This window comes from Euprymna scolopes, chromosome 20, assembly GCF_053919585.1.
Source record: "Euprymna scolopes isolate OS-2025 chromosome 20, ASM5391958v1, whole genome shotgun sequence".
In the NCBI taxonomy this organism is placed as follows: domain Eukaryota; kingdom Metazoa; phylum Mollusca; class Cephalopoda; order Sepiida; family Sepiolidae; genus Euprymna; species Euprymna scolopes.
In genome coordinates, this window is record NC_136501.1 from 53,430,568 (window position 1) to 53,448,067 (window position 17,500).

Sequence of the window (17,500 nt, forward strand, 5' to 3'; positions counted from 1 at the left end):
TACTTTCACAAATGACGTTGCCAACCGTCGTGTCGTCCTTCCCATAAATACCTAGTGTAGAAATAATTTTAACCAGACAACTATCGGGGAAGATAATGCCAATAATAGCATCTCCGAATTTATATGACATGATGGTAATGCACAATTAAGAAAAGAAAAAATTGGTATAGTCTATATATATTATAACGCCATGAGTAGTAAAGCCTTTCAAACCACAGCCGAGAATGATATAAATACATATACATATATACATGTATATACATATATACACACATATATGTATATATACATGTATATACATATATTTACATATATATACATATATATGTATGTATATGTGTATATATATATGAATGTATATATATATATATATATATGCATACACTTATATTAGACCTCTATCGCCCCCACAAAAGCGGAGTTACAATCTTTAAGAGCATATCTGAGAAAATCGACCACATTCTATCTGCTCATCCTTCGGCTAACATTCACATCTGTGGTGAGTTCAATGTCCACAATGTGGAATGGCTGATCCACTGCTTTGTATATATACAGAAGACTGGAAGAATCTGCTCTCTCTCTCTCTCTCTCTCTCTCCATATATATATATATATATATATATGTATATATATATGTATGTATATATATGTATGTATATATATGCATGTATATATATATATGTATGTATATATATGTATGTATATATATGTATGTATATGTATGTATATATATGCATATATATGCATATATATGCACCACACACACACACATATAGTAGGTTCCTTCACACACACACACACACACACACACATATATTATATATATATATATATATATATATATATATAGTAGGTTCCTTCAGTCTTGACAATCCACTAGAAAGGTGCTTACGCGTTGAAATTCTGTGGCAAGTGTTGTGCAACTACCAATCATATCTCTCCTGAGTCGGCGTTTATAAATATCAGTGGCGAATAGATGTGCAATGTGTCTGGAAAAAAATGCAAAGCCAGACGCCAATCAACATACTTATTAAGTTTTCAACCCAATCTCGGCATCTTCCGGTAGGGGTAACCAGCAGCCAAAAGATAGCGCACAGACTAGCCAAGTATCTATCACAAAAGACTAGTTTCACTTAAACATTAAATTCCTTAAAAGAAGGAATATTTTAAAACCGGAAATGACTTACAACAACTTTTTTGAATAGAAATTCATTACCTGTTTTTTTTTTTTGCGTATCTTTTCAAAACAGATATATCTAAAGAAAACCGGATGTTATCTCGGATGCTATGTTTGGAATATAACAACTAAAATCAGACTAGTAATTTTAATAATCAAAATAATTCAATATATACCATTCTTATCGAAAATAAAGCCCGAAACAAACGAAGATTTGCATAGTACAAGTGTCTTACCTTCACGTAACCCTTTTTGCAAGGTTTACTGCATACCGATTCCACAATACTATCAGGGTCTCGACCAATACCGGGCCAGTAAATTGTTGAGTCATTCATTTCTAGAACGCCGTTGTTCCAGGAACCGACTTTCACGTAGGCATACGTAGCGTTCTCATCGCCGACACCTTCAAACTGTTGGAAGTTCATTATATCATACCTAAAAAAAAAAAGATAGATGTTATTTATAAATCATTTATGAGTAGGTGCGAGCGGTGCCATACTGTAAATATATTCAAATGCAGTTGTGCTTGTATAGGGTTGATAAGATGGTTTCTAAGTGTAAAAATTACGTTAAGCTTCAGCCTCTGTCCCATCGACGAAATGTTACATCCCTTTGCCCGTTCTACAAGTATTTTAATGCTGAATGCTTCCAGGAACTTCAAGCACTTGTACCCCCTCAACGTAAATACCCCTGACAAACCCGACAAACAGCTAAACCCCACCCCTTCACAGTAGAATTCCCTAGATGTGAGACAGCTTTCTACTCCAGTAGTTTCTTCCCCAGAACCGCTAGACTTGGAATTTCCTTCCGGGTCCCTTACTTCCCCAACTGTACTGACATGCAGAAGTTCAAGTGTAACGTGAACGTGCATCTCGCTGTCCAACTCCTCACATGGTACCTCTGTAACTTAGGTCTCTGATAGTAGCCCCCTACATCAAAGTGGCAATGTGCCTTGTTTGGGATTAAAATGTAATAAAAACAACAACAAAAAAAAAACAAGAACTATAAATATAATGAGAGAAACGTGGGCATGAAATTAACCGCTAATGGAAGTGTTATATGACATGCGGGAAAGAAAAAAAAAGCTCTGGATTTTTATCCGCCACCCTAGGGGGATGCGATGAGAAACTATTGTACATGTTTACATAAGACTGATAGACAGAGCCTCTAATGCAATCTCAAATTCAAGTGTTAGTGTGTGGATTCCTCTAGTCATGACTGACTATGGATACCCACTATAAGGGTGCTTGAGCGTGAAATTTGTGTGGCAGTCTTCAACCATGCATCTCCTGAGTCAACCTTTTTGCATACCAGTGACAAGTAGAGGCACAGGACGACTGGAAACAAATGCCGATATGAGCGTAGAGCACATACAGCGCCTAAAATTCCCAAATGGTCACCCATCTGGTACTAACCAGGCTCAACGTTGTTTTACTTCGGTGAGCGAGAATCGGTGTGTCAACGTGATTATGCCGTATTCAAATTGAAGTGTTAGAAACTAACAAAATGCTATGAAAAACTGAAACGTTACAGAATGACAGAAGAAAGAAAAGATATCCACCCATCCAGCGCGGCCGTAGCCGAGATTGAACTCACTACACGAATTTGTAGTGTAATTCAAATCTTGTCGATAGCTGAATACATGATGCTTTACCAGGGCTATCAAGGGTATTTTTTATCGTGATGCCATCACTAGATACGATGCCTACCACGGCTTAAGAGAGTCACATCTACCCTCGAGTTAAGAATATACTGCGCCAGTTTCTCAACCTGGTATTTTACCTCGCGGTACATACAGCGCTTCACCTTTCCAAATGGTCACCCATCTGGTAATGGCAAGGCTCAATGTTGCTTAACTCCAGTGATCTGACGAGAACCGGTGTATCAACGTGATTGTGGCGTATATACAGGGTGACCCCAAAAAAACAAAAGCTAAACGGAGGCCATCTAGAACATATGCTGTAGAACGGAGAAAAAAAGGCCAAAGACCCGAGTGTTTTGATGTGATGTTGTGAATATAATAAAATAGTTATGACCAAAGTTTCAGTTAATTCGGACAAAAGGCTAAGAAACGGGACCTAATTAGAGTTGAGACCCGTTTTTGGGGGGTCACCCGGTAAAGGATATAATGTGGTATTAAGGGTATTAAACAGGTACTTCACCTTGCTCTTAGCCAAAAATCTAAATTAGTGAACATCTAAAATTTGTTTAGAGTAGTGCTATTCTATCAGAATATCATATTTAGCTAAGACTAGATTTCGCAATGACACGAGGATTGTCATTGCAGTTTTCCTTGCCTTACTACTTGCCTTACTATTTCAACTTATAAAATACTAGAAGTTGATGTTTTGTTTGTGAGCAGCCTTACGAGGAGATTATCTAACAGAGTTAAAATACTCTTTCTATCTATTTTATGGTTGTTCTAATATTTCGAGAAAAAAAACTCTTCATCAAATTTTCCCCTCCTAGATTGATTGACTTCACCTTGGTTTAAGAACTGCCTCTATCTTCTGTATGTTAATATTTGCGATAAGAGAAGAAGACTAACATGACCAGGAAATCTGCAAGACAACGGCCCTCAGACTATTGAGGTAATATATACTTTCATTATACATATTTAGCATATATAATATTTTAATATATTTATGTAAAATAGGTTAGATCAGAACATTTTTAAACTACGCAAATTAATAGAAAATTCCGCTAGAAGTAAAGTAGAACGAAAGATGCAGGGGTAAAAAGTTGAACCACGGCAGAAAGCCAAAATTACACGCTTCCCTGATGGATTTTTTGGCTGTTTTTTGTTTTACAGCATATCAGCCCTTTTCAGGTTATTTAATGCCGGATCCAAAGATTTTGAAAAAATGTTTTTTTAATAGAATGTATTTGTTGTTTTCAAGTCGGTTTCTATTTAACCCATAGTTGGGACGCTGACAGGTACTACCACTCCGGGTCAGAGTGGACCTGGGAGTATTGGTAATTAAAGGGTGGCTCCACACTCCCCAAAGCCCGGAAACTGGAGCCTCACCACTGAATATAGTTTAAGGTCATATCCAAGACCTCCCTGATGGAAGACAAAAATAATAGAGTTTGGAATTAGAAGAGATACGATAACGAGCTCAACCAAAAAAATGTAAGTGAGAAATGTAACGTTACAGCGAATGAAATAAAACATGGGGATTTCTAGTAAAAGAACATTAAGTGATACAAATAAAAGTATCAATATTATAACATAACGATTGTTAACGATTTAAAAACAAATCAACTTTGATTACGTCGTTTAGTAGAAAAATGTCTGTTTTCCTAAAGTCTATAAAACGATTTCAGGATTATTTCAAAATGTCTTTTTATATTTAGATCTGCTAGGAAAATTTATTATACTAAAGTTAAAACATACTGGCACTACAGAACGTTTCTCCAGGCGATTAAATTCTAAATTCCATTAAAAAAAAACTTGCATGAAACGTGCGTGGACTGTAGTCTAAAAAGACGTTTAAAAAGTGAAACATGACGCGTAATAATATAAGTGCAAATCTGCTTTTTTGTGTCAGTCTGTAACACTTCAATTTGAAATTGCATTTTTGTCATTCGGTAACGCTTCAGTTCCACATAGCAGTTTGTTAGTCTGTAACACTTCAATTTGAAATTACATTAGAGACTATCTGTCTATCCGTCTTTCCTTTTTGTTGTTTAATTTTAAATGAGGCACACTTATATTGAATAAAATAAACAAATTATTGCGCTGAGAGTATTACATCCGAACTTACCTTCCTGGTGGATCTCCGTTTTCATCGAAGTGGACTTCTTCGCCGAATTTGCTGACGAAAGAAGTGTTCATGAGATATTTGAAGTACAGTGTTCCCGGGACCTTTTCCATAGCGGGACACATGCCGCGTTTGCCCCCACAAAGGTCATGCTGCATTGCGTTGAGGGCGTACGCCATAGCGTAAATGGCTTTTCGGACGAAACCTAATTTGGCGTCTTGTTCATAATCAACAATCTCTTCCTTCCCTGCAAATGATAAAACAAATTGTTTTAAGTGACAAATCTGAGGACGAAGAGTAATACTGAGAGACTGAAGTCATTCGAAGATCTATTCACTAAAACAACAAACTATATTTCAAACCGTCAAACCCGTGTTTCATGTATCTGTCTATGAGAAAATTATACAAGAACTAGCAGACCTGTGGAAATTCCACTGCGGACTCTTTCATATGTAGAATATTGATATTGGCATTCTGTGGATGTTCAACGTAAATCAAAAGGCCCTGGTATTATTTTGGCTCTTTTGCAACTACAAAAGTGTTTTTCTAAGCAAGCATGGACGCTCGACGTAGCCCGCTAGTAAAATAGGCTTAAATATGATATTTTAATTTATGCAGATTTCATATATATTATTATAGAATCAATTGTCTATCGATTCTTATATATTACTAGCAGTGCCCGCTAACCGGCATTACCCGGAGGACGCATGCCTCCCCTGAATAAATTAAATTATTTGTTGTTGTTGTTGTTGTTTTTGTTGTTGTTGTTGTTGCTGACCAACCCTCAACCTCCTCATGTAACGAACGGCATTCGGAATAGACACTCCAACTCCTCATGGTAAGAATGGCTATCGGAATGGATACCCCCAATCTCCCCATGGCAAGAATGGGTGGGGAGAGGTGGTGTAGTAAGGATATTGAACATTCCCCAGCCGAAAAAAATATACAGCGAGGGGGAAAAGAAAAAAATATTAGACTCAGTAGGCAGCCCGGGTGGAGTGAGATGAAAAAATAAAAATAAAAATGAATTTAAAAAAGAATATGAGACAGTAGGCTCGAACCTTTAACGCAAAGAAGGAAAAGAAGGTGTTAGAAAGCTAATCTTTTAGCCGTCGCATCCACAGAAATAGTATATCATATCAAGACAAATGTTGACTTCTGAAATGAATCGATCGATCTTGCGAGGGAGAGAGAGAGAGAGAGAGAGAGAGAGAGAGAGAGAGAGAGAGAGAGAAAGAGAGGGGTGGGGGAGTAGGTGTTGTGACGAACGAAAATTGTAGTGTTTTTAATAAAGAAATCAAGGAAAAATTTATCGAGACATTTATTACTATAATAGTTTACTCTCCTAAAAAGTGGGTCATTAGTTTGGCTTGTTTTTAATAAATCAAAACATTAAAAAAAAGCAGCGAATATTTTTTGATGTAACTAAGTTGATGACAGTAGTTATAAAAAGGCGATAGAGAGAGAAAGAGAAAAAAGGGGAGAGAGAGAAAAAGAGGAAGAGAGGTAATTTATGACGGAGGAAATTTGTTGTGTTCTCAATGAAGAAACTAAAGAAAAACTTAATCAGACATTTATTACTATGGTAGTTTCCTTCCCCCTCCAAATGTGGCTCATTAGTTTGGCTTGTTTTTAATGAATCAATACATTAAAAAAAAGAAAGCAGCGAAGATTTATTATTTTTTTTTTGATGTAACAAAGTAGTAATACGAAAAAAGCGAGAAAGAAAGAGAGAGAGAGGGGGAGAGGGAGAAAGAAGGAGAGAGGGAGAGTTGGTAAGTTGTGACGGGAGATATTCGTCGTGTTTTCAATAAGAAATAAACTTTATCAGACGTCGATAACTATGGAAATATACCCCCCCCCCAAAAAAAATGTGGCTCATTAGTCTGGCTTGTTTTTTATTAACCAAACATTATAAACAGAAAGCTGCGAATATTTCTTTGGATTTAACAAAGTTGATTACAGTAGTATCACAAAAGGAGAGAGAGAAAGAGAGAGAGAAAGAGAGAGAGAGAAAGAGAGATAGAGAGAGAGGGTCGTAAATTTGTGCCGGGGGAAATTCGTTGTATTTTCAAAAAAGCAAAAAAAAAAAAGGAAAATTTTATCGGACATTTACAACTGAGGATGTTTACCTATCTCCCCAAAATGAAAATGTGACCACATTAGCGCCATTAATTTATAATTTTCGAAGCATTCGTTTAATACCGGAATTAGTGCCTATCCGTAGTAGTGTTGTATATCAGAATTATAGTAAAGAGAGATATATATTAAAAACGTGTCATGTGTTATACAGTGGATGTGAGATAGTGTTCTTTTAACGGACAGATAATAAACGTATAACTCGTATGGACGTTGTTTAGCCAGTAGCATATGGTATTGACGTGTAAACTGAGTCATGTTGTATCAGACTTATCACACGGAATATTTTACAGTTCCTATATAAGAAGAATAATATATGCTTCATGCCTTTTCTCTTGAAGAGTTCTTCTATCTTCCTGCTGCTCCGTAACGAACCATGGAACGACCAGCACAATCCAATCGAGACATCTGCTTTTACTTGTGAAACCACAAAACAACACTTTATATTTTTATAATATAAATTTATTACAGTTGTCTCAAATGGTTTTCATAGGATCTGCAGTTCGTCTACATTTTCTATTGGTACAGACCGCTCTTTGGCTGTCTGTCCACCCCATATCTAGATCGTCTGTCCGCTATCGTCGTCAAATCACAACTCTATCAATCTCTTTCCCAAACTACATACATCACGTGTTCCTTTATGTCACCTCATTACGTGTCTCAGACCAACGTAATATCCCCAGCTAGTTATTTGTTTATCCAACCCAAAAAATAATGTTTACATCTATTTTCTATTTTCACATTCCTTTTGTGATTCCACGTCAATCATCTTTTCCCCAATTTAATTGTTTATTCTTCTAATCATAATAACTGATCCAGCGACCATCCGTCGCTCGAACTAATTATTATTATTATTATTATTATTATTATTATTATTATTATTAATAATAATAATAATAATATTAATAATAATAATGTTTTGACCGTTGGTCCTGCTTACCATAGTTAAATTGCCAAATGTGGGGGTACCAAATTGGTTAAAGGGAAAATTATTCACAACTCGCATTTAGGTAAAAATGCATTTTCGTAAACAATTGGATTCATTCAAAACATATCACTAAAATCAAAACAAACAACATCTATATCTATATCTATATATCTATCTATCTATCTACCTATCTATCTATCTATCTATCTATATATGTATATATACACACACACACGCATATATATATATATATATATACACACACAAACACTTAGTTATATGTTTTGAGAAAAAAGAATCCCACCAGAGTGCTCTATTATAAGAAAAAAATTGTCAAAATAAGAGCATAATATTTATATTTTATTTTCAAAGGTGTAGACAAGATAAGTCATCGATACCGACTGTTTCAAACCTGAATTTAGGGAACCGTTTAAGTTCCCAATATCAAGCCTTTTTCAGACGATGCATTTCATCTGCGTATAACCGTATATAGACAGATGAAATACATACACATTGTGGGCGGTGGGGGGGGTAATGATATATTTTAATTTGAATACAGATATAAAATTGATCATTATATCTTTAGCCTCAGCAATGGTAATTTTAGTTATAAGCAAAAGAACACCAAAATATAAATAATGAAAAGAAATCGTTCTGGGGCATTGGAAAATAGACACTATTTTATCCGATACCGACACCCCTAAATGTTCCAATTTTTGAGATTTCCGATTCCGATTAATCGTCCCAACACTAATATATATATATATATATATATATATATATATATATATATATATATATATGAAAAAGATAGAGATATAAAAAGATTGAAGCAGGAAAAAAAACACAGACAAGAGACAAGGAAAGATAGAAAGCAAGCAAAATATATATAGAAAAAGAAAAAAAATATATATATATAGAGAGAGAGAAAGAGTACGACAGAATGAGAGAAAGAGAAAGATAAAAAGAGTTTAATAGAATAGAAAAAGTCATAAATATAACCATGGAGAGAACAGCAGACATAATAGAGAAAAGTAGAGCGTGGTTGTGGCGGGAAAGAAGAAGAAAAAAAAGAACGAGTGGCTGAAAGCGCGTGTCGTGGGTATGGTGTGTACGGGGTTTAGTGCTTAAAGCCTCGTCTATTCCTCGGCGATTACTTTAAATCCACTCTAATCGCTGTTTGTTTCTGACGCAACCACCGCCAGAAGGTCAGAGATATTTCGATCAAGCGAGGCGTCATCCATCGCAGTCAAGTTTTATTACGGTTTGACGCTCCAGCGAAAATTACCGGATTTTCCGAGGTCGGCTGGAGCCAAAATAAAACAGTCATAGTTGGTTCGTTGCTATCAGAAACCCGTACACATACGCAGATACTTACACTCACTCACACATAAACATACAGACCTGGGCGCGTACGCGCACACACGTATATATGGTAGTAAGTTATAGAAATGTATATGGCAATTAAGCGACGAATTCTCACGAGAATGAACCGCGGAATATTCTGTGTAGCTTAACTGCCATATATATTTTCATAACATACTACCTAGCTCTACCTATGTATTGAGCATCGTTGAAGTAAATGCTAAAAATTACGCATAAAATTATGTTTTCGTATATTAATTTATGTGATTAAATGAAGCATATATATATATATATATATATATATATATATATATATATATATATATATTATGGTACGTAAGGTAGTACAAAAACACGTTGTTGCAGAGTACGTCGCAAGGAACAGAAAACAAGTAATTATTTGGCGCATTTTTTTTTTTTAATTTTTACAACGACATTTATTTCCGGATACTTTCCTGAAAAAAAAAGTGATTTCGTAAATACTCGTCTGCTCTTACGGCTCTGTCTTCTCGAACGTCATCCACGTTTCTAACGTGATCTCGGACATGCCGAACGTCAGTGATGATCTATGCACACGCTAATTTTACAGTTTGTTTGTTTTTTGTTCTTTTGCACACGGTTTGGTATATGCATACACGCGTCTAAAGTTATTTAAAAATGGAAAAAGAATGACTGCATGCATTACAATATTTACCATGTTGTATGAACATATATTAACGAAAAAAAATTGTTTATTTTTAGTTTATTATTTGTGGATTATTATCCTCGCCTTCTAGCTGTTGTTTCACCATGTTTCGGCCAATCATACCTCATGTTTTCGTCCACAAACAATTAGCAAAAATAAATTATACAATTACTCATCTCAAGAAATAATTCCAAACTGAATTAAAAGACAACGGAAGAACAAAAATATAAAAATGACGATTTATAAGACCAAAACATGGAACATTGATTCCACTTTGAGTCCCGTGGCGTACTGGATAGAGATGAGGAATATCTACGATTCCAGTTGAGCATTGTCTGAAGGTAGCGGTTTCAATCCCACCCAAAACCGGTCAGAGGAGTAGTTGACCAAACCGTGATGGGACGACAACTACTATGGAACGCATGAATTGCTCTGAGTCGAAGATTCGACATTCCTATTCCGTCGCGGTTAACCATCTGACGAAGGCCAGAGGAATAATCGGCCGAAACGTCGTAAAACAACAAGTAGATGATGAGGATAATAATCAACAAACAATTCACAAAAATAAACTAATTAATTACTCATCTAAAACAAGATTTTGTTTTTATAATTTTTAATATAATTTAATTTATAATGTCTGAAAATATGTCAAGCAGTGGCGGAGTTTGTTCTTATTTTTCTTAGAAATCGCAATATACCGTTCGAAAGTAAAGAATCCATTTCACATTGAATACTTCTTTCTTCCGAGGAAGTGTGTGCACATAGATTTGATTGAGGTCGTGACCTTACGAGTAATGATTAAAATAACGATTTAAAAATTATGTCATATCCCTTAGCCGAAGAAATTTATGTTTGGATATTAAAAAATATAAAAAAAATAAAAATAAAAATAGCAAGTTAAAGTAAGATACTTTTTGGCTATTAATTCATTCTGGTTTTACATATATTATATTACCAGCAATTAAGCCCTGCTTTGCTCGGGTCATATGTACTGTTCATAACTTTATGTGCATATGTATATATATATATATATATATATATATATATATATATATATATATATATATATATATATATATATATTAAAAAGTTTGACTCCTGTCCAGGTAACCTACATCTAAAATTTCAAGTGTTTAGACCAAAGATTTTCGGAGGAGAGGTCATCTCTTCAAACTTCGACCCCATGGCAGCCAAATTTTCGCCCCAAAACTGATTAAAAACATTCCTGCATGTCTGAATACCATTTATGTAAAATTTCAAATGTTGAAACCAAAAATGTGCTAGATAGCTTGCTAGAGACGGCAGGATCAAATCTTTTGAACTTTGACCACTCGGCAGCCACATTTTCGGCGAAAATCTGATTAAAAAGATTATCTTATGTCTTAATACACTTTATGTAAAATTTCAAATGTTTATACCAAAAATTGGCTGTGTAATTTGGTAGAGACAGCAGAGGTCACATTTTTGTTAAATTTGACCTTAACGTTTACTGTTTTGAGATCAAATAAAATTAAAACGTTTGGTACATGTCCAAGTAACCTAAAATGTCAAGTGTTTATGCCCAAAATTGGTAGATAAGTTTTCAAAGCACAAATCGCTGAACTTCGACCCTTTGAACGCCAAATATCAGACGAAAAACCGATTAAAATGATTTTCCCCAATTCTCAATGTACCTTATGTTTAATCTCGAGTCTGTAGATTGAACATTGACAAAGTAGTTTATTAGGGAAATGTACATACACACACACGCACACACAAAGACATTTTTACTTTTATAGACATATCGATTTTCAGGATAGGAAAATTTCAAGATACGAAAGCCAAGCTGGAACCATACTGTATCTAGTAATTCCACTATATGTGTGTGTTTATAATGGAATATAAATAAATAGTGCAATATATATATATATATATATATATATATATATATATACGACTACTTCATTTAATCACATAAATTAATATACGGAGATATTATTTGATGCATAAATTTTTAGTGTTTTCTTCGACAATGCTCAATACATAGATAGAGTTAACTCGTAAATTAGGAATATATATATATATATATATATATATATATATATATATATATATATATATATATATAATTAAGTTACATAGAATATCTCGCGTTTCATTCTCGTGAGAATTCGTCAGGCTTTATTAACCTGACGAATCTGCACGAGAGTGAAATGCAAAATATTCTGACTAGTTTAACTGCCACATATATCTTCATAAGTTTCTCTCTCTCTCTCTCTCTCTCTCTCTCTCTCTCTCTCTCTCTCTCTCTCTCTCTCTCTCTGTACACACACACAGACACACACATATATATATATCCATAGCAAAAATGATATTCAGTATGATCAATACTATTGCAGAGCATATATATATATATATATATATATATATATATATGGTAACGTTTTATCTGCTTAATTGGTCCTCCGATTTCGACGAGGGACCTATGTTTTCAGTGGCGTCCGTGCGTCCGTACGCCTGGGCTATTGCCAGATAACCGTCCATTAGTTTTTCCTTAAATTTTCCGCAAATTGTATTTCATTAAATAGATGTGCACAGTAAAAAATGTTTTTTTTAGAAAAATTCCTGTTGCGCCTCCAGGGGCTCAAATATTGTCAAAAATGCCCCAAAATGGCCCAAAATGACATATTTTGCCCCATAACTTTTAATCCATTCATTAGATTTTTTAAAAACTTGGCCAAAATGTGGAGAACATTGTTCTTAATATAAATCCAGTATGGTGACCCTGGCAAGATTCTGGTTCGCAACCCCGGAGACTTTTAGTGCTAAAAACACCCTTTTTCTGGCTCTTTTTCATATTTCTAAACAAAAACTTTACATGTCTAACTATATAGTCGTTTTTTTTTACGGTGGTCAAGTCAAATACACATGTTTTAAATTATGAAACTGCATAGTTATCCATTTACGATGGGATTTGGCGTCACCGGGGGCTCAAATAAGGTCAAAAATGCCCCCAAATGGCTAAAAATCACACTTTTTACCCCATAGTGTTTGATCCATCCTTTAGATTTTCCTGAAATTTGGCCAAAATATACATTTGGTATGGGTTACCCTGGCGAAATTCTGGTTCGCATCCCTCTGGGACTTTTAGGGCTCAAAATACATGCTTTTGTAGAGCTCTTTTACTCAAGAACTTGATATGTATGTCTATATAGTATTTTTCCATAGTATGAATTCAAATATACATGTCTTAAGACGTGAAACTGTAACGTTTGTCCATTTTCACTGTAGTTCGGCGTTCCGAAGAGCTCATAAGGTGTCACAAATGCACCAAAATTGCAAAAAAAATGACACTTTTTACCCCATAACTTTAGCCCCATCGATTAGATTTTTCTGAAACTTAACGGAAATGTGAAGGCAATGTTGGAATTTCACACTTTTCACATTCATCATTTCTTCTCTATGTTTTGTGGCATCCTCTCACATGCAGCACAAGAGGGGGGGGTCACGCACGGCTTTTTACACATGTTTCGATTACCGAATCGTATCAACAATCTAATAATTTCATCAGACTCTACAGAAATAATTATTTTATTATAAGTCTTATGAAGTTATGGGATCGTTTATACGATTCTGTAATCGAAACATGTGTAAGCAGATAAAACGGCGATAATATGTGTGTGTGTGTGTGAGGTAGCTTCCTTTCTAGCCGTACTGATGAGCTGTGAAACAGCGGAGCAGCACTGCATGTGGATGACTATATATGTATATACATATGTGTGTGTGTGTCTGTATGTGTGTGTGTGTGTGTGTTATGTATACATTATAATTGTTATTTTTATTTACAGTCATGAGTGTTTCATGCTTGCACAAGTTTAATGGCGGTAATTGCCGGCCAGATGATTAAAACCCAGTTGCTAAATAACCTTATAGTTTACAGTTTGATATTCAATTTCCAAGCAACCAAGAGGAGATTTAACACTAAAAATATGAAAAATGAGCGGACGTAAAGTTAGTCATGTAGTACACAATAGCAATATCGAGAACATTCTTTTTACGCGTAGATTGTCAGCTAATTATAAATGTCTAGGAAAGTTGAAGAGGCGATGACATTAGTTTTTATTTTAAATATTAATTATCTTTACCTTCAGACATAAGTGTTTCACGTTCACGATATATATATATATATATATATATATATATATATCACTCTCTCTCTCTCTCTCTCTCTCTCTCTCACACACACACACACACTCACTATAAGCGTTTGGGACTTTTAGGTAGAGTCTCAACAAATGGAGCAAATGGCGGCTTCGTTGCTGCGTTCGATATCTATAATCGGCATGATTTGTTACCCTACCTTGGTCCCTGTGTAAACATTAAACGACTGTGTTTGTAGGTATAAACGAATAATTATTATTTAATAATAATTTTCAAACGCCTTTAAGCATATTTAAGAATGGGTACTGTTTGTGGAATTCTAACTATTGCAGTAAACTACTGTCGATGGGATGTTCCCGACTTCCTCTCGTGCGAACACTCTAGATTGTCATTATACTCGTTTAATACTTCTGAATTATCTTATACATGTATACGTAAATGTGTATATGTACATATTTGTATATATATATATATATATATATATATATATATAATTTAATTGTCAGCTCTCATCAATGAGAATGGGCGGAATTTGAGGAGAGAGAATTTATTATTTTTGGATCGGAAATGGAAAGAGTATGCCATGTCTATGAGTTTATGATCCAGTTACGAAGGATGCAAGCAAAATATCTATAAAATGCGTATATTTCCTCAAGATCTGGACTGGGCGGTACGAGGGCGTTATCTTAAGGCGAGAAAATAGGAACTACTTTCTCTAAAAATATTCGATTGTGATGGTGTTGCTCCTAAGATTAAATATAGGATTGGCTGAGAGCTGGCAATGCAATTATTCCGGAATCTACCTCTTAATACGTAAACGAACAGTCCAGTACTTGTCATATATGGGGTCTTCTCTGCAATTGCCAATCCTTTCAAAAACATAAACCAAGTACAAAAATAATAACCGCTCATAAACAGGAAATTAAATACGGATACACCTATACCTGCACACATTTACAACACACCACTTTCCTTCCGAAAAAATACAGAAACAATATGTACGGGTACCATTGTTTATTCTCCGATTCCGGAGAGGCCTAGCAAATCAACATTTTTTTGTTTGTTTTCTTTTACTTTGTCTTATAACGGAGTATTTTTAAAAATATTTTTTATATATTGTTTTATTTACTTTTAATGTGGACAATTTAAATTACTTCTTTTCCTACGATAGTTAGATTGCAGTCATGTTACTTATCTTGTCCGCATATATTTTCGAGTAGGAGAGAGAGATAGAGCGAGTGAGGGCGAGAGAGAAAAAGAGTTGGGACGAATATATACAGAGAGGGAATGATATATATATATATATATATATATATATATATGTGTGTGTGTGTGCCTGTGTGTGTGCCTGTGTGTGTGCCTCTGTGTGTGTGCGTGCGCGCGTGCGTGTGTGTGTGTGGAGAGAGAGGGAAGGAGAGAGAGAAGGAAAGGAAATAAAAACTGACGTTGATAATTTTTACCGTGAATTCAGTTTTTTTTCGGCATAAACAGAAATGTAAAAAGCGATCAATATAGATGAGGAAGAAGAGAAAGACAGAGAGAGAGAAATAAAGCAGGCAGTAGAGAGAGAGAGAGAGAGAGAGAGAGAGAGAGAGAGAGAGAGAGAGAGAGAGTGTGTATGTGTTGGGAAGAATATGTACGGGCAGAGAGAGAGAGAGAGAGAGAGAATGAGAGAGGAACTAAAAACTAGTGTAGATATTGCTCACCGTGCAATGTTCTTTTTATGCCGAGGAACAACAATTATTTCATGGCGTCAATATTATCCACACTAGTTTTTATTTCCTCCCTATCTCTCTCCCCCCTCTTTTCCCCTATTTCTTTCCCTCTCTCTCTCTCTCTCTCTCTCTCTCTCTCTCTGTATATATGTTTCTCAAGTCTCTCTTTTTATTGCTCGTGCGCTCTATGTCTCTCTCTATCTTGCTTTCTTTTTTACATTTCATATTAATAAGTTTATTGCGTTGGATGTTTTAAATGAATGATACATTGTAGATTATAGTCAATTATTTTTTTCCGCAGTAAAAATGTGTTTACATATGGTTTTTTAAATTTTTTTGTCATCTTTATAATTATAATGCATTTGGTTACCGTAAAGTAAATATAAGAAACATTTCACGGCAAACAATGTCTACACCTATGTCGTCTCTATCTCTCTCTCCCTCCCCCATCGACTCTGTATATATTCTTTCCAACTCTCTCTCCCTCTTTCTCTCTTTCACTCTCTCGTTCGCTCGCCTTGTAAATTTCATTTTCTGCCGAAACAAAAAATAAATATTCTACGGCGCCAACGTTATTTACACCAGTTTCTAGTTCCTGTCTGTCTGTTTGTCTGTCTATCTGTCTTTCTGTCTCTCTCTCGAACGCCTTTTCAGCCGAAATATAAAAACAAACAAAATTTATTTCCTTTTTTCCTCTCTCTCTTTTTACATTTTCCCTCTCTCTCTTTTTACATTTTTTCTTCTGAAATAAAAACAAACATTTGACAGCATCAATAATAACTACGACAGTTTTTATCAAGTCTCTCTGTTTCTGTTTTTCTTTTTCTCTCTCCCAATTCTGTATTGATTTTAGCGAAACGATTATATATATATATATATATATATATATATATATATATATATATAATAGAAAGAAAATTAGAACTGTAAGTTGAAATTTACAATCAAAATTTATTGTTTGACTGAATACTACAAAAAAAAAACAATTTACAAAGTCTTTATTTCGTGGAGTTTTAAAAAATGCTATTCTTGCTATGTTTCTCATTAGAGGAAAGAAAGAAATCAGAAAATTATATTTGTAGCAATGCTAGAATTTGCTGATTATGGCATTAAGTGAAATCGCAGTTTATTATAGTGACGAATTGCCAAGAAAAACAAGTGAAAAAATGTTGGATATGTAAACAAATATAAAAAAAATGCGCATACTATTTCATCTTGCATGAGGATTCTCTCAAGGTAATCCGAAAGACAAAATAGTCCTTTAGAGAGAATGGAGTCCAAAATGAAATCCAGTGTAATGATGCATATAGTCTGGTTTGAAAATTTCCAAAGCAGCTGAAATAACTAAAAAAAAATTTTTTCGGACAGTGCAGTAGTCCAAAAGTAAGTTGATCTCCAGTAAAGTGGGATCGAAAAATAAAAAAGGAATAAAAAAAAGCATATTATCTTTCATTGCTAGCTTCATTGAGCTGAAAGATAATATGCTGAAAAAGTAATTTCAGACTAATTTTTTAAAATAAAGATCAAACTAAAATAAATAAATATGTATAAGAAGTCAGCATGTGAAAGGATGTATTACTCTAACCGG

The 17,500-nt window shown here is 34.6% G+C and overlaps 1 protein-coding gene across 2 annotated transcripts in view; it reads right to left on the reverse strand.

Annotated features, from left to right (window-relative positions):
• Positions 1-17,500, reverse strand: part of LOC145241433 (metabotropic glutamate receptor 1-like) — a 704,312-nt gene that overhangs the window by 98,658 nt on the left and 588,154 nt on the right. For both annotated transcript variants that reach the window (XM_080104383.1, XM_080104384.1), the window contains exons 4-5: positions 4,944-5,187; positions 1,413-1,611 (exon numbers count right to left, since the gene is read on the reverse strand). In XM_080104383.1, the coding sequence (XP_079960509.1) occupies positions 1,413-1,611; positions 4,944-5,187 (443 nt within the window). The remainder of the gene's footprint in view (positions 1-1,412; positions 1,612-4,943; positions 5,188-17,500) is intronic.